Source organism: Procambarus clarkii, chromosome 43 (assembly GCF_040958095.1).
Source record: "Procambarus clarkii isolate CNS0578487 chromosome 43, FALCON_Pclarkii_2.0, whole genome shotgun sequence".
Taxonomy (NCBI): domain Eukaryota; kingdom Metazoa; phylum Arthropoda; class Malacostraca; order Decapoda; family Cambaridae; genus Procambarus; species Procambarus clarkii.
The window spans coordinates 15,114,230-15,132,711 of record NC_091192.1 but is presented as its reverse complement, the minus strand read 5'-3'; the positions used below and the strand labels follow the sequence as shown (position 1 = coordinate 15,132,711).

At 44.4% G+C, this 18,482-nt stretch overlaps 1 protein-coding gene across 6 annotated transcripts in view; it reads left to right on the top strand.

Moving 5' to 3' along the window:
- Positions 1 to 18,482, top strand: part of ck (myosin-VIIa ck) — a 220,641-nt gene that overhangs the window by 139,246 nt on the left and 62,913 nt on the right. For all 6 annotated transcript variants that reach the window (XM_045738596.2, XM_045738595.2, XM_045738593.2 and 3 more), the window contains 7 exons: positions 2,848 to 3,032; positions 3,241 to 3,451; positions 11,126 to 11,261; positions 15,063 to 15,164; positions 15,697 to 15,839; positions 16,549 to 16,704; positions 17,965 to 18,155. In XM_045738596.2, the coding sequence (XP_045594552.1) occupies positions 2,848 to 3,032; positions 3,241 to 3,451; positions 11,126 to 11,261; positions 15,063 to 15,164; positions 15,697 to 15,839; positions 16,549 to 16,704; positions 17,965 to 18,155 (1,124 nt within the window). The remainder of the gene's footprint in view (positions 1 to 2,847; positions 3,033 to 3,240; positions 3,452 to 11,125; positions 11,262 to 15,062; positions 15,165 to 15,696; positions 15,840 to 16,548; positions 16,705 to 17,964; positions 18,156 to 18,482) is intronic.

Here is an 18,482-nt window from a genome sequence, read left to right as displayed (position 1 = left end):
TTTGTCTACTTAGTTTTGTTTATGATGGACCCCTGCCTCTTTTGAATTTGGGTGTTCTTTTCCATATTGGATGCGTTACGAGGTTCCGGAGTCTTCCTGGCTGACAGACAGTTCCTTCCTCTTACTTGGAGCTTGGCATGGCTTTTGTCGGTCCTGCATGCTTGAATGTTGTGAGGTGTCAGTCATGTTACAGGTGCTTCTGAGGAGGCTCTTCTTTTGCCCCTCCCATTGACTGCCTGTTTACTCCTACTCTATTTTGGGACGTGGGTCTTGTACAGCTCCATGGCCAGTTATCTTGTTGTTGGAGGGGCTTGTGGCAGATAACCTTGGGACAGTCTGCATTTAGGTTCTGTCATGCATTTCCTGGGACTCCTGCAGCTTCATTCCTACTGGCTCCAGGAGGCTATTGAAGCACTTGGAGGGGAGCCTTTGAGATACTTTTCTGCAGTCTGCAATAGAGTTGGTCGGTTCCTTCCCTTTCTGGGGGTTTGGGTCTTTCTGGGTAGGCCCTCCTCATCAATTTCCTGCCTCTTTTTGGTTTTAAGGTGGGACTTGATGGACATGTGGTTCAACTTTGGTCTTTCGTGGTTAAACCAGTTTGTCCCTTTTCCTTTCATAGTGAAACCAGTTTGTCCCTTGCCCTTTGTTATGAATGACCTCTCTGTCCCAGGTCCGTCTCATTCTGAAGGTGGATGATTGGATGATCTCTCTGAACCTCCAGGCTACATATTAATGTCCCTATACATTGGAGGTTCAGGGGTTGCCTAGGTTTACTGCTTTTGGATTCTCCCATTTGGGCACATTCTGACTCCACACGTGTACACGTGTTTGGCTTGGGTTACCTTGACTTGTCTTCGTTCGTTAGGGCTTAGCTCGACGATTGGCTGGTGTGGGATCCCAGCTGGTCTGTGTTTGCTAGCCAGGCATCTGCTTCTTTTCCAGCTCGCTGGGTCATGTTCCTGGTGAACTGGTGGAAGTCCCAGTTGGGTTCATTCCAGGTTCGTACTTGGCTGTGGCCTCATGTTGGTTTGAATTTCCCTTTTTCCAGTGGCCTTGACCAGCTGCAGTACTGTCATCTGTTGGTGTTGAGTTAGACCCGGGTGACTTGACGGTTGCTCGAGAGGTTGTGCGGGTTCTTGACCTTTGCCTGCATAGTTTATTCTCTGGGCAAGGTGTGGTTTTGGTTGCTGTTCTGGTACTGCCGGTGGAGCCCTTTTCACCGAAAGTCTAGCCAGCCTGAGGTCTACCCTTGTTCCAATGATGTTATGTCACTTTTCGGCTGTGTTTGTGAGCATGCCCTGCTGATTTTCAGGTGAAGAGGTTTTGGAGGACAAAAAGGGTTCTGGCAGCCTGGTATTTGGTGGAGGTACCTGGGTCTTGGCACACTTTTCTGTGGGGAGCCCCGGAGGCTCCCTCGAGTTTATCAGGCTAATGTATGTTATATTAGACCAGGACTTTAGCTAAGGAGTTCAGACCTACCACGGACCAGTGCCAGAACCTGGCCCCTTCAGAGAGGTTTCAGGGAACAATGGCCCTGGAAAACCCCCTTGTGGTTGGTTTTTTTTCCTTATATCTGCCATCGACCGGGGTTAGGCACCCAGAGAGGTAGACATAACAAAACAAACTGCATATGGTAAAAAATTAAAACAAAAAACTGAACAGAGAGGTAGAGGAGGTGTTCCAGGGCTCGGGTCTCCCAGGTTGCCCACAGGGTTATTAAGTCTAGCCAGCCTGCGGTCTATCCTCGCGCCCATGACGTTCGGAAGTTTGCAGCTTTGGCTGCCGTGTTTGGTAACATGTCTTGGGCTCATATTTGGGAGCGTGGATTTTGGAAGTCGAACAGGGTCCTGGCCGCCCATTATTTGGTGAACGTCCCTGCTCCTCGTCGTTCTTGTGTTGCTTTGGGTCGCAGGTTGCAGCCAGTTATCTCGACTTCGCGTTGAGGAGTTTGTGGCCGCCGCCTCCCGGGTAAGTCCCTAATTCCTTCTCTTTGGGTATGTAGTTCCAGGGAGCCGTAGGGGCTTCCCACAGAAAACCAGCGTTGAATGTAATGAAACGCCATTTTCTGGGTGAGCCCCGGAGGCTCCTTGGCTACCCTCCCTCCCTTCCGGTCGGCGGGGTTTTTCGCTTTGGTTGAAGTCTAGTTTCCGAACTGAAGGCAGTCGGCGCGGTGAGGTCCAGGGGCCCCCTTTCCCCTCCGGGGGGGGGGGGCTGTGCGGACGACCGGCGCGGCAGTAAATTGATTGTTTGATTGTTCTTTGGGATTATAGGGAGTTTTCTACCTCTCTGTTTGGTTTTTGTTGTAGTTTTTACTATGTGGGGTTTGTTTTGTTATGCCTACCTTCTGGGTGCCCAACCCTGGTCGATGGCAGATAAGGAAAACCCCAACCATATGGGGTTTTCCAGGGCCATTGCTCCCTGAAACATCTCTGAAGGGGCCAGGTTTTGGCGCTGGTCCCTGGTGGGTCTGAACTCCTTAGCTAATGTCCCAGTCTAACATAACATACATTAGCCTGATAAGCTCCAGGGAGCCTCCGGGGCTCACCCAGAAAATGGTGTTTCATTACATTAAACACTGTTTTTTTTTTTAATCTTGTTTTCAGAGGGAAACTGGGGACAGATTTGATCTGCTGTTTAGAGTGATCCACTGTCTATAAGAAGGTCTGGGGTTGGGAGGATGTACTGTGAATGTACACAATGTATATATTTTAACAAATAAAATTGTGACCATTTTTCAGTTTTTATTATTATTATTATCATCATTAATTATTATTATTATTATTATTATTATTATTATTATTATTATTATTATTATTATTACTACTACCAATTCATGCTTAATTTCAGGTATCTCATCTAAGTCATAGTCAAGCCACAGACGTTCGCGATGCGTTTGTGAAGGGCATTTATGGTAGACTCTTTATCTGGATAGTGAGCAAAGTGAATGCTGCAATATTCAAGCCTCAGACATCGTTCAGAACGTCTATTGGTGTCCTCGATATCTTTGGCTTTGAGAATTTCAAAACCAACAGGTATTTAGGGTTTTGAAGTTTTATTATGTTTTATTTAATTTGGTAAATAAAAATCATTTGTTATTATTTGTCTATAGTAGATGGGTTAATCTGTTTTCTTGGAGAATGAAGTGATTTAAAAGTAGGTGTTGATGTACCGTGAACTTGTGACTATTTAATGAACTTGTAAACTTTTGTCACTTTCCTTAAATAGCTTTAATTTTAACAGCTTTGAACAGTTCTGCATCAACTATGCCAATGAAAACTTGCAGCAGTTCTTTGTTCAACACATCTTTAAGTTGGAACAAGAGGAATACAACTCTGAAAACATCAACTGGCAGCATATAGAGTTTGTGGACAACCAGGACACACTTGACCTCATCGCCATCAAACAACTCAATATCATGGCACTAGTGGATGAGGAATCTAAGTTCCCCAAGGTGAGAATACTCTACTTTCCTTCCATGACCCATTATTAGTCTTGGACCCTTTCCCTCCCTCCCTCTAAAGGAAAAGTCCTTCTGCCATCTTTCTCTTCATTTCTAAATATTTTTCTTTTTTATTCCCATTTCCTCTGTCCTAATAAGACAACCTTCTCTTCCCTTTCTTACCAGAAACCTACTTTCTTTGTTCACACTTAAACACTTGATGTATGTAGAAGCGGGAAAAAAAAAATTAATGAGTAATTTATTCCCCAAAAATTTAGTTTTTTATTTCTTGGGGGAGCCCCTTTCGGCTCCCCGGAGCTTATCCAGGCTGATATGCTAATGTCAGACTTTGGCATCAGTTACGTGTATGGAGTTCTGTGGGCCTACTGGGGACCACGAGCCAGAACCTGGCCCCCTCAGAGAAACATGGGGAGCAATGGCCTATAGAAATTCCCGTGTGGTTGGAAGCATTCTATGTCTGCCGTCGACTGGGTCAGGCACCCAGAAAGGTAAGTGTCCCAAAACAAACCATTATTCTGGTGATCGATCATTACGTCACACGTCGCCACACCGCTGTTTGCGCAGCTTCTCCCTCCCCGGGAGGGGGAAGGGGGAGCCTTAGACCCTCATGCCAGCTATCTACCCGTCAGTTCTAAGGCTGATGCTAGAGGCAGAGGTCGTGTACTCTGGCTCCAGTGATTTTCCAGCACTGTGCTTAGTGTGGTGGCTGTCTTACTGGGATGCGAGAGCCAGGAGTTATTCTACAGTACTCGGGCTGCATGCGCCTAGGGTTACCTTCCCTAGGTGCCCTGTAAGTACTGCCCTCGGGGCTTGGGGCTACCTTCCACAAGTTCCTTGGGTCCTGCCTCTGCTGGGCTGTTTAATTGCTCAGTTTTTCGGCCGCCTTTTGGGTGCTTGGGTGTTTTGACTCCCTTGTTTCCCTTAGGGTAAGAGACAGTTTGCACTGGTATAGGGTGCAGGGTGTTGCGCAGCTTGTTTTCACCATTCGTTGCGGCCGGCTCTGTTCCTTTGGGTATGCTGTACTCTTGCAGGGTTTTCTTTTTCTTTTTGCCTTGTGGGAGGGGGAGGGGTCTGCCAAGCCACTTGGTGACTGACCTAATACGGTTTTCTTCTGGTGATGCTCCCTGCTAGGTCCCCATGAGTGTACATGCCCCTGAGGTTCACCTTTAGAAAGTTGCTTGGTAGTTTGCACGCTGGTTAGCAGTACCCTGCCTGGGATTCCATGAGGGCGAGTTCCGTCTCAAGACCCTGGGAAACCCCACCGGGGGCGTGTGGGTTCGGTGGATGTGAGCCGGGAGTCCCCCCCCTCACTTCGTGCGAGTTTGAGGGTTGCTCGGTCCCCTTGTCTCAGAAGGACTCTCACTGTTTTTGCCTCCGTCATGCTGCCTGTTGGGTCGGTGACACTTTCGACCCAGAGTCCTGCGAGTTCTGTTGCTTGCTGGTGACTCAGTTTACCCAGTCTAATGATGATATTCTACGGGTACAGATGGCGCAGGCGTTGCATGTGCGCTTTAGGTTGTTGCAACGAGCTCGGTTGGTTGCTCACCCGGATGCCCCAAGGTTGCCCCGTTTTGCTTGAAGGGACCCGGACTTGGGGGTGGGGGTTGCTTCGACCTTGATTCAATCCGCACTCCCTCGTCCTTTCCCTGTTGTGGTTCGTTCTGGTCCTCCGCCCCCTGCTTCTGGCCCCGAAATGTCTGAAGGTTTCAGAGTCAAGGCAGGGTTTAGATGGTCTTGAGACTGGCAGTCTCGGGGGATGTCCCTTCCTGTGTGGCGACGGAAGCATTCGAGTCCGATCTCCCAGCCGAATCCTCCGGGTCTGACCAGTGGGCCCCCCTTCCATCTGGCTTACACGGTTGCGCCGGCTTTTTTTTTAGAGACCGGTGCTCTGGGGGATGACTCGACCCCGGGTCCTGCGGAGGAGGATCCTGAGGGTGGGGAGGGGCTACCTTTGGGGCCTTGGGCTCCACTGGACCCCACCTGGGTTTTTCTGCCCTCTGAGCAGGATTTATTGTTACAAGGAGTGGGGTTCTCTTTTCCCCCTCTACGTACAAGTTGGATTTGATGTCTGCCCCTCCCCGGGTTCGGTTCTGTGTTCCCCCGGGTGAGTCGGTTCCGTCTTTCCGGAGGTTCTCGGCTTCCCGCATCCAACCGTCTGCGGTACAGGCGGCCCTTGTGGCTTACCTCCTGTGTGACCCGGATTACACCTCGGTGATGGATCCGTCGTCCTTCAGGTTTGGGACTTGGTTCCCTTTCTGGATCCGTTACGAGGTTCCGGAATCGTTCTGGCTGGTGGACTGTCCTGTTTTTGCCTTGGAGGCGTGGCATTCTTTCCGTCATTCTCTCATGCTTGAGTGGCGCGAGACATTGCCGGTGGTTCAGGTTTTCGTGGGAGGTGACGTTGAGCACCTCAATGAGTGCTTGTTTGCCCCCTTCCCTGTCCTTTCCCGGGATGTTGGCGTCGTGAAGCTCCATGTGCAGGTTCGCTCCCTTTCGGCTACGCAAGTTGCTGAGGACTTGCGCGTCCGGGGCCTCTTGGCTTTGGCCTTGCATTTCTTTTCCCTCCTGGAGCTGTCGTCTGACTGGCTTGAGGATGTGGGGACGCTTGGGGTCGTTCCTGAGGTCCAGTGCCTTGGGCTCGGCGGCTTGATCGTCGGCGGCCTTGTTGAAGCTCTTTGCGCCGATCTTGCGGGATGCGGTTTCACTGTTTTATGCTTCCCGGCTCGTGTGTTGACAGGGAGGTTTTGCCTCCTCTCTTGAATCGCCCTGGTCCTGGCTTTTTAGGATGTCTTCGCCATTTTGTCCTCTGCCCTTTGAGGATTCTGCAGTGGCACAGTATATTCAGGCTGCTTCGGCTACTTGACGCCCTATGTCTGACTTGTTGGTTCTCCTGGGATCCAAGGGGGGGCCTTCTCAGAGGGGTCGAGCAGGGTTCGAGGTTCCTCTCGACGGGGTTGGCCACGGGTGCAAGTTTAGGGTCCGGTGCCGCCTTTGGACCCGCCTTCGTCTGGTCGGCATGGTGTTTGCTCTGTGGGAGGTTCTGGGTCTCATAAGGGGTGCTGGCTCTTTCGCGGTTCGCCCCACTGATGGGGCGATGGGGGAAAAGCTTGCGCTGTTCGCTTACGCCTGATCCCACGATTTGTGGGCGTTTTGGGTCATTTTCTTCGGCCGGCAGTGGCATTGGGTGGTCCCTCCTCCTTCAGGGGGTTCGGAGCTTGTGGGGCAGGCCTCTTTCCCTGCGCTCTGTCAGGTCATATTTGAGTGGGTTCGCTTGCGCATGGTCAAAACAACAACGTTCCTCAGATGGATTTCTCGTCTGTTCCCAGTAACGAAACGGGACTGTGTGGACCTGTATTCTGGACTTGTCTCGTCTGAACCACTGGGTTCACTGCCCCTCATTTCGGATGACTAAGCTATTCCAGGTTCGGCTCCTTTGGGTGCCAGGCTCTTGAATAGTGACCCTGGACCTCTGGGACGCTTACTGGTATGTCCCGACTCATCCGAGGTTCAGGGGACTGGCTCAGTTTTGTTGTGGGGTGTCATGGTTACCGCTTTCGTTGTCTCCCATTCGGGTTGAACCTGGCACCTCGCGTGTTCACATGCCTTACCCGGGTCGTCGTGGCCCATCTGCTTCTCTTAGGTGTTCGGGTGTTGGCCTACTTCGATGACTGGCTGGTTTGGGCTCCCAGCCGGCCCTCATGTCTGCTAGCCAGGGACTTTGTTCTTTCCCAGCTCGCCGAGTTCGGGTTCTTGGTGAACAGGAGGAAGCCCCATCTGGTTTCATCCCAGGTTTGGACGTGGCTGGGTCTTGTGTGGGACTCCCGGACCGCTTCCTTGTCTCTTCCTCTGGAGTCTCTCCAGTGGCCGCGGTCCCGCTTGTGCCTGTTTTTGGGGGGCTCCTGGGTCACCCGGCGGTTCCTCGAGGGTCTGTGCAGGAGCCTGAACTTCGTGATGTTGGTTTATCTGCCGGGTCGGGTTTGGCTTCTTCGACTGTTCTGGTTCCTTCTGGGACCTCCCTTCCACCTCTCTCGCTATCGCTGGGTTCGGCCCCCAGGGGCCTTGCGTCGGCTGATGTATCGCTGGCTTCCTCTTCGTTTTTTTTTGGTTCAGTGCCTTGGCACCTCCCTGAGCCCTCACTTGATGGACACATCGTCTCTCGGCTGGAGTTTTGTGACCAGTGCTCACCAGGCCTGCCAGGGGCGGTGGGGTTCGTCCTTCCGTCGAGCCCACAGCACGGTGTGGGAGTTCGCGGTGGTGTGGTTTGCTCTTCGGAGGGTTTGAGTCGCCCGCAGATCGACGATCCGGCTCCATTCGGAATGCTTCCCGGTGATTCGTTGCCTGAACCAGGTGGGTTCGATGCAGTCCTTGGCTCTTTGGCACTGTTTACTTCAGGTGACTTGTCTGCTGAGTTCTTGGGGTTTGACTCTCCTGGCTGTTCATGTGCGGGGAGTGTCTAACGTCTTGGTCAATGTCCTGTCTCGTTTCGTTCCCTTGTCCACAGAATGAACAGTCGATGCCGACTCCTTCTGTTGACTTTGCCAGAAGTTCGGGTGCCCCGAGATGGACCTATTCGCGTCGGCGTGGTCGAGGCGCCTTCCCCTTTATGTGGCGCCCTTTCCCAACTGCAAGGCTGTCAGGGTTGGTGCCTTTCAGCAGTATTGGTCTAGGTGGGGGTTCCTGTACCTCTTTTTTTCCGGTTCAGTTGTTGTTCCAGGTCCTGACTCGCTTGGAGACTTACCAGGGGAGAGTAGTCCTCTTGGCTCCATGGTCGCCGGCTCAGCCTTGGTTTTAGGCGCTGCTTGCTCGGTGTCCGAACCCAGAGGTTTTCCTGCAGCTCCGCCTTTTCCAGCAGATCAGACCAGAGCGTCACGTTGCTGGTTTGATCTTCTCCTCAAGTCTTTGCGCATAGTATTTTTGATTCGAGTTTTATCATCTCTAAGATGATCAGGTGGCATCCTTGTTAGTGTCCCACCTGTTAGTGTTAGTTTACCTTCTTCCTTGTTTGCGTGTGCGGGTCTCCCAGGTCGTCCGCAGTGTTATTAAGGCTAGCCAGCCTGCGGTCTATCCCTGTGCCCATGATGTTTGAAAGTTCGCTGCTCTTGCTGCCATCTTTGGCAACATGTCCTGGACTGACATTCGGGTGCAGGGATTTTGGCGGTCGAACAGGGTCCTGGCTGCTTGATATCTCGCGAACATTCCTGGGCCTCGTCAGGTCTGTGTCGCTTTGGGTCAGTTGTTGCAGCCAGTTGTCTCGACTTTGAGTTGAGGAGTGAGCAGCGACCGCCTCCCGGGTAAGTCCCTGTACCTTTCCTCTGTGGGTAATTAGCTCCGGGGAGCTGAAGGGGCTCCCCCACAGAAAACCAGCGTTGTATGTAATGCCATTTTCTGAGTGAGACTCGGAGGCTCCTCGGCATCCCACCCTCCCTCCGGTCGGCGACTTTTCGCGTGTTTTGATATCCAGCCTCAGAACTGATGGGTGGATAGCCAGCACGAGGGTCTGAGGTTTCCCCTTCCCCCCCCCACCTCCTGGGAAGGGGGGAGCTTGCAGACAGCGGTGCGGTGACGTATGAAATCATGCTCATTTGCTCATTTCTTTTTGGGGAGTTCTATCCACTTGTTCAGCTTTTGATAGCAATTTTCACCAGAATAGGGGTTTGTTTTGGGACGCTTACCTTTCTGGGTGCCTGACCCGGTCGATGGCAGACATAGAATGCTTCCAACCACATGGGGGTTTCTATAGGTTGTTGCTCCCTATGCCTCTCTGAGGGGGACCAGGTTCTGGCTCGTGGTCCCCGGTAAGCCCACAGAACTCCATACACATGACTGATGTCAACGTCTGACAGTAGCATATCAGCCTGGATAAGCTCTGGGGAGCCTCCCGATCTCACCCAGAAAATGGCGTTTCATTTCATTCAGCGCTGGCTTTATATATACAAGAGTTCTTTCATTCTTGTCATGATAAAATTACGACAAAAAAAGGACACCTAGCAATTCACCATATCAAGGTAACACCCCGCCACTTTGTAAGTCTTAGTGTATCACTATGCAGACAGGGAGTCACAATAACTTGGCTGAAATATTTTGACCAAACCACACACTTGAAAGTTACGGGGCGACGACGTATTGGTCCGTCCTGGACCATTCTCAAGTCATTTACAATCAACGTGAGAATGGTCCAGGATGGATCGAAACGTCGTCGTCCCTTCACTTTCTAGTGTGTGGGGTTTAGTCAACACTTAGTGTATCACGCTCCTCGTCAGTTGTCATATACAAACGCTGGAATGCATTATTTTGAATTCCCTCTAACCATACTGCAATCCCTTAGCCTTGTTCTATGCAACTTTTGAGTAGTACAGTTGTGTTCGTTCAAAACTCACAGCTGGGAATTCTAGGTTCTAATCCTGGGCTGGACATTATTGGTTGGGTGCATTTCCCGTCACTTGTTCACCTAGCAGCAATTGGGTACCCAGAAGTTGGATAGCTTGTTGTGGGTTGTATAACAGGGGAAGGTTGTTTGTTCGACTTGGGAAGGGGTGGGGGACCTCAACATTAGCCTGTGTATATATGCACACACTCTGGCTGCCTGTCCCCTGAGACAATGATGATAATGAATATTATTATTAGTAGTAGTGGTATTTATTATTAATTATTATTATTATTATTATTATTATATATATATATATATATATATATATATATATATATATATATATATATATATATATATGTCGTACCTAGTAGCCAGAACTCGCTTCTCAGCCTACTATGCAAGGCCCGATTTGCCTAATAAGCCAAGTTTTCATGAATTAATTGTTTTTCGACTACCTAACCTACCTAACCTAACCTAACCTACCTTTTTCGGCTACCTAACCGAACCTAACCTATAAAGATAGGTTAGGTTAGGTTAGGTAGGGTTGGTTAGGTTCGGTCATATATCTACGTTAATTTTAACTCCAATAAAAAAAAATTGACCTCATACATAATGAAATGGGTAGCTTTATCATTTCATAAGAAACAAATTTGAGAAAATATAATAATTCAGGAAAACTTGGCTTATTAGGCAAATCGGGCCCTGAATTGTAGGCTGAGAAGTGCGTTCTGGCTACTAGGTACGACATATATATATATATATATATATAAAGTATACAGTATATGTATATATACATACAGTGCTTTGGCTTTCGTTGCAGCCCCCCCCTTAGGTTGAACTACCGACCTTCTCCAGGATGCAACCCTACAACAGTTGCCTAACTCGGGGTACCTATTTACTGCTGGGTGAACAGCGGTATTAGGTGAAAGCAAAATTTCCTAGCCATTTCTGTCCTGCTCAGGAATAGTTGTTTTCTCTTAATGTATTCATAATTATAATATGATTGTATTTGGTGGCTAAAATTCTAAAATTTTGTGTAGTATTACTAAGACACGAACCTTAATTATAATTATAATAATAATAGTAGTAGTAGCTGGTGGTAGTAGCATGGGAACTGTTAATATGTGGACCAGTTGCTCATACACTAGTAATGTTGCTTCCCAGCTATGACTCTGCTCTGGCTGACACAGTATGTATTTTTAAGCTGTTATTGAATTTTTACCCACCACATTGTCTTTGAAAACTGCAGTAGTTTGTCCTTTGTGGCTATTACACTCTCTCTCTCATCTCTACAGGGCACTGACCAGACCATGTTGCAGAAACTACACAAGCAGCATTCAAGACATAAACAGTACCTTAAACCCAAGTCAGACCTCAATGCCTCATTTGGTATCAATCATTTTGCTGGAGTTGTCTTCTATGATACCCGAGGTAAGACACCAACTGTGCTCTTCTGGTTTCCATTGTATACAAGTTATTGGTTACTTCGGCTTGTTATCATATTCATGAGTGTGGATTGTCTTGTGTGTGTGTGTACAGAGATGAAATATTGGTTATTATACTAGTTTAGTTTTTTTAGTGTTCACTCTTTTAAAAAAATCACCAGTGTTCATCTATGATATAGTTAATAACATGCAAAAAAAATATATATATATATATATATTACAAAGTCACAGTAGGATTACTAAGATCATACCTATAACTCACAGTATTTGTTCTTAGGGTTCTGTAACTCAAATCTTCAGTACTGAAGACACAACTATACACAAATTTGCTATTAAAATAATAATAATTATAATAAAAATAATAATATACTGTAATAATTACCTGAGTATACCCGAGAGCCACTAACAATAGTGATCTAGACAGAGACAGGAAGCTGGCAGCTTCTCAAAGATCACACCCCACCTCACCCATGATCTTTTCAATCTGTACCTTAAAAGTTAACATTGTTTTGGCATTTATAGCTTTTATATGGATGGTGAAATACTAAAGAAATTGTTCATGACTTTTGTGAGACCAAAATTGGAATATGCAGCAGTTGTATGGTGCCCAAATCTCAAGAAGCACATTAAGAAACTGGAAAAGGTGCAATGGCATGCTACGCAATGGCTTCCGGAACTGAAAAACAAGAGCTATAAGGAGAGACTACAGGCGTTAAATATGCCGAAACTAGAAGATGGAACAAAAGAGAAAGATATGATCATCATTTACAAAATACTAACAGGAATAGATCAAATTGACAGAGGAATTCCTGAATCCAGCAGCTTCACAAACAAAATGACAGAATCAAGCTAAGAAAATAGAAGTGCCAAAAAAATATTAGAAAATTTTCTTGTGCAAACAGAGTGGTAGACGGTTGGAACAAGCTAAGTGAGATGGTGGTGGAGGCCAAAACCGTCAGTAATTTCAAAGCGTTAAATGACAAAGAGTACTGGGAAGACGGGACACCACGAGTGTAGCTCTCATCCTGTAATTACACTTAGGTACAGTAATTACATACACACACATACTCAGTTTGGAGACAGGACAGAACAATTAGGAAAGGCGGTGACATTGCTGTGCTGGTGAAAGAACACCTAAAGGTACATAAAATAATGATTGCCAATTCACGAGAAGTTGATATAACAGCACTGGAGATCTGCAATCAGGATGATAAACTAATGATCATAAATGCATATAGTCCACCGCCATGCAACACATGGTCAGAGGAGGAGCTGGATAATAAACGAGAGGGTCTTATAACAATAATGAGAGAGATTATGGTGAGAGCGGATAAAGATAGATCATAACTGTTGGTAGTCAGCAACTTCAACTTGAAATCCATAAACTGGGAGGCATATGAAGCTAGAACAGAGGATTTTTGGACCTGTAGATTCATAAATCTCATCCTGGAAACATTCATGTTTCAACATGTCTAACAAGCTACGAGGATAAGGGAAGGGGATGTTCCCTCCATGCTGGATTTGATATTTACCAGGAAGGAGGAAGAGATATTTGACATTCAGTACCTTCCTCCCTTGGGTAAAAGTGACCATGTCTTTTTGGGAATAAAGTATGCAATGCATTATAATCTGGAAGAAAATAAGGAGGTTAAAGCAGTTGAAAAACCTGATTTTAGGAGAGGTCATAATGGGGAACTTAGAAATTTCTTTAAGGAATTTGACTGGAAAGATTTGCTGTTATGAAATGAAGTATATGAGATGTACGTCAAGTTTTGTGAAATATATGATTAAGGCACAACAAAATTGGTACCAAAGCAGAGATGCAGAACTTTGAAACAGGATTGATTTAACAGAAATTGCGAGAGGGTCAGGGACCAAAGGACACAAAAATGGAATCAATACAGGAAGAGGCCAAACCCCCAAACATACCAACGATACAAAGATGCAAGAAACAACTACTTGGCAGTGAAGAGAGAGGCAGAAAAATATTGGAAAAAAGGATAGCGGACAAATGTAAAACAGAACCAGGCCTATTTTATAAATTCACAAACAACAATTTGCAGGTAAAGGATAATATTCAGATGTTGAAAATGAGAAACTGATTCACAGAAAATGAAAAGGATATGTGTGAAACATTAAATGAAACGTTCTAAAGTGTGTTTGTACAAAATGAAATCTTCAGGGAACTAGACACGATAAGAATTCCAGAGAACAACATAGAGCACATAGAGGTGTCAAGAAATGAAGTGAAAAAAAATGCTCATACATACACACATACGAATTCATACATACTTAGTTTTTAGATAGTAGTATACTTACTAGTAAAGAATTCTTTAAAACAAAAACAACAACTAGGAACAAACATATATACTAGTCTCAGAAATATTTCACACACATGTACTCTATATTAGGCCTCAGATATCGTGTATTAGGCCTAGGACTAACTAAACTAAACTAACCTAACCTAGGAAGGTTAGGTTAGTTTAGTTTGTCAAAGCAACACAAGTAATAAATAGTTTTCCAGTTTGTCCAACTCAATAGTGCCGATTTCTACGTTCTAATTTCATCAATCGTCAGTATATATATATACTATGGTCCTCATTGTTACAATAAGTACTACCAAAAGAGGATGAAAGGTTGGTAAATAGGTACAGCACCTAGGAGTCTGGAAAATATTGTGGGTTGCATCCTGGAAAAGGTGATTCATTGACCTAGAACTACCTCAATAAGTCTAGCAGGTTTCCTGTACCCAAGAATGGGAAACCAAAACTTTGTTACCCAAGTATTAAGTATGAATCTCAAATAAAAATTGTCATCCACACTTCCGTGGAAATAAACATTCCATTCACCCGGGCTCTAGGAGACTCGAACTGCGAACCCCACGCATGTGAGGCCGAAGCTCTCGATTATGCTTCTGGAATCCTTCCTTATTAAGACTACTCAATAGCTCGGTCGATAGAGCTTTGGCCTCACATGCGTGGGGTCCACGATTTGAGTCTCCTAGAGCCCAGGTGAATGGAATGACTCAAATGTAATAAAGTAACCCACACACTAATCTTCAGGTTTGCCCTAAATGCTGAGTTGCTTTGTAAAAGATCTATATACAGTACCACCTATGGTCATTGTAACCAAACCCTGTGTAATATAAATCAAATGTATGAGAAAGTCAGTAGATCACTATAAATCAAATGATGAGAAAATCAGTAGAAGCCATGATGAGGATTAGAATTTGCAAACTGGTTACTGCCAACTATGCGCCCTATCTAACTCGGCCACAACATGCTCAAAAGTAATACAACCAGGGGTTCAATTGAATGCTCTAGGGGCATATACTTGCAGGTACCCAGTGTGCAGGCTTGAAGTCTCATCATGGCTTCTACTGATTTATTTTATTGATACATCATGGTAATGTGATTTCTTTGTGTAATAAAATATATAACAATAATTTTAGAATAATGTTAGAATGAACCTTCTAGACATATTTTCAGGCTGGTTTGAGTATTGTCCTGTCTCTCTCTCTTGTATCATTATGACTCTCAACTGTACTGATGTGTAATATTGACCTGCTTTGACTGTGCATAGTTTTGTACATGGAAATGGCATGACCTTATCTGTTGAAGCAAAAGTAATGCAGCTCAAAACGTATATGTAATTTTGTTTATCTCTGCTCCAAATGATTTTGTTTTACAACACTTTCAGTATTCCTCTGTGAAAACATTGCAACTGTATTTGGTCTTGTGTATCAATAGTTTTAGAAAAGCTCCCAATGAAAATTTTCATATTGCAGGCTTCTTGGACAAGAACAGAGACACTTTCAGTGCTGACCTGCTGCAGCTCATCCACAATACCTCGAATAAGTTCCTCCAACACCTCTTTGTGGAGGACATAGGTAACTGACAAGGGAATGTATTTTTAAAGTGGCTCTTTGCAAGCTTTATCCATCATACTGGCATTTACACCATTAGTTCCAGCCATGGTTGCATCTTACATAAAATGTGTTCAGATTTATAATACCAGTATTTATTTATCCCCAACTGAAAAGTATGCACATGTACACATACACACAGTATTTACAGCCTCCAGGCTCTTAAATGTTTGCCATATCTGATATAATAGTTGACTAATTCAAGTGTTTTTAAGTTAGACAGGGAATGAGGTGTAGAAGTAGCTTGATCTGAACATTCTTCCCCATGAAAATGTTGGCCAGATTTAGCATAGGGCTCTCACATTATGTGTATCAAGTATTTTTACAGGAAAGGGATTGAGAAAAGGCAAAGAGGGCCTAAGGACAAGTTGTACTGTATATAGTTATGGCTGGTAATGAATTTTACTTCTGCTGGCATTGCAAATAGCAAATTGTGATTATATTGTATTTGTTGTTGCCATGATTATTGTCCATCATACTCCCTGACTGCACACAGGAATGGGCTCGGAGACGAGGAAGAGAGCACCAACATTGTCGGCTCAGTTTAAGAAGTCGCTCGACATGTTGATGAAGACTCTCCTCTCCTGTCAACCTTTCTTCATAAGATGTATCAAACCTAATGAGTTCAAGAAGCCAATGGTGGGTCAAACCTCTTGGGTTGGGATCAAAATGGATTTTTTCTATTTCAACTGTTATTTGTTCATCCATTTATAATTTTTGTTATTAAGTAATGGTAATGTCTTCTCACAGGCAAAATAACATAGGATAAAAACCCACATTTGTGTATTTGTGAAATTTATGTAATGAATTTACACCAAGTCTTTCGCACTCTCCTGAGTGCTTTGTCAAGGTCTGAGTGTGTGATTAGGATGAGACTTGCATCTCAACGTCTAATATTAATATTGACAATATTAATATTATTGTCTAATATTATTGACAATGAGACGTTGAAATGTAAGTCTCGTCCTAATCACATACTCGGACCTTGACAAAAGGTCTTGCGAGACATTTTCTCACAATCTTGTGAGAAATTGATATTCTCATTTATGTACAACGCTTGATGTCCAACTAGATTTGTATTTTAAATACTGGATAATAGTATTTAGTTCTTTCACATAAATTAACAAAATTATGTAAAATGATTGATTACTTTAGCTGACATTCGTAATGTTTTTTTTTTGTTGAAACTGCAGCCATGTTACCCCCTTGATCTATTAAACACTTAGAAGCAGGGTTTTTCTTGTACTGTATTGGCCCCAGATACTCTGAGAATATAGTAGTTTTTTTTATAACATTAATCTTTATTATGAAATTCTTAGTTCCCCCATTTCCATTTTATTTTTTGTAGCTGTTTGATCGAGAGTTGTGTTGCCGTCAACTTCGGTATTCTGGCATGATGGAAACAATTAGGATTCGACGGGCTGGTTATCCTATTCGTCACACCTTCAGGGAATTTGTCGAGAGATACCGCTTTCTCATTAATGGCTGCCCTCCTGCACACAAGGTCAGTTTCAAAGAATCTTTGAAATAAGTTGAAGAAGGCATAAGGATGCTATGGTGGGATTGACACATTACCTGAAATGAGAAATATAAAGTGAAAATTATTTTCCAGAAGCCTTGGGTGTGGAGAAAGGTGGTGTGAAGCTTCACTCTGAAGGTGTTGGTGTTACTACAGATACTCTAACATTGTTTCTCCTTTATTTCTCTTCCATCCATTTCTGATGGGGAGCTTTTCAACCCCTTGAAATATGAAATTCATCAGAGTGGATGAATATGATTGATAATGATAAAAGATGACAACTGTTGGAAAGGAAGAAGTCATTGAGGTTTATATGAAATATCTTTGGGACATGTGGTAATAATGATCTATATAATGTACGTAAGATGTACAGTATCATAAATAAACATTAACTGAAGTTTAATAGTATTTTAAGTTATTATATGTAACAGTTGTTCTATAAAGTGCTGTACTTAGTTCAGCTGCAGGTGCTACTACCATCTGAATACCTCAATACCTAAGCTTCAATACCTGCCATGTCTGTGTTGGAGAACTCGGTTACAAACAATAGGAGGGTTGGAAAGAAGGGTCACTAAAGTTAATAACAAATATATTAACTCAACCACATTTTCCTTTATCACCTTTGTTTTTGTACTGAATACCTCAGGCACATTACTGTTGTCCGGACACTACAGATGGTGGCTCTTGGCACATTCAGGTATTTGTTAGTTTTGGTGGTAAGAATTAAGTTCAAATAAGTTCAATAAGTGAGAATTGTTACTACAGTACACTAACTAAATTTATGAGCAATCATGAGAAGTTGGAAAAATGATTAGCAAACGTGATTATTTTGTTTGAAATGAAAGTTCAGTGGGGAAAATGTGGTGTGTGGAGTGGTAGATCTGGTTGAGGGGTATCCTGTAGTGCAGTGGTCAGCACAATTGGTTCACAACTGAAAGGTCCTGAATTTGATTTCCTGCATAGGATGGAGACATTTTGGCATGTTTCCTTTCACCTGATGCCTCTGTTGATCTAGCACTATATAGGTACCTGGGAGTCAGGCAGCAGTTGACTTAAGGGGCCTTGATACGCCTAACAAGCTTCCTGTCCCCAATAACGGGGAACCACATCCTCCACGTCCCCGCTACCTGTGCCACCTGTCTAACTCATAAGTGTATGGGTGTTTACTCACTATGTATACTGTACTATTTTTATTGAAAGCTTCATTATCCATCTTGTTCTTAAGCTTACTTTGACTTTCACCAGGTTGACTGCCGAGCTGCGACAACTAAGATATGCCAGCAAGTGTTGGGTCGGGCAGATTATCAGCTTGGGCATACCAAAGTCTTCCTCAAGGATGCCCATGATCTTTTCCTTGAACAGGAACGAGATAGAGTTCTCACTAAGAAGATCACAATTCTGCAGCGGTGTGTCCGTGGGTGGTACTACAGGAGGAGGTAAGTTTGGCTCCCCATTTCAAACTTTGAACTATTGCTATAGTATTAAAACCTTCCTGATTTTTAAGGTTCCAAAGTACAATAATCATGCAAAGCCAATAAACAGCATTTTGAGCAGTCTTAAGTTAATAAATATAATAAATGTTTTTTAAGTTTCATGAGTAAGTACAAATAAGTTAAAAAAAAATCTTGGCCTTTAAGTGTTAAACTGAAAAATTCAGTTATTGGCATTTAACTTTTTTTTTTTGATAAGTGCTTAAAATGCCACTAAATGTATACACAGAATTTACTATGAATAAATAACTAAATAAAATACTGTAATGCTAA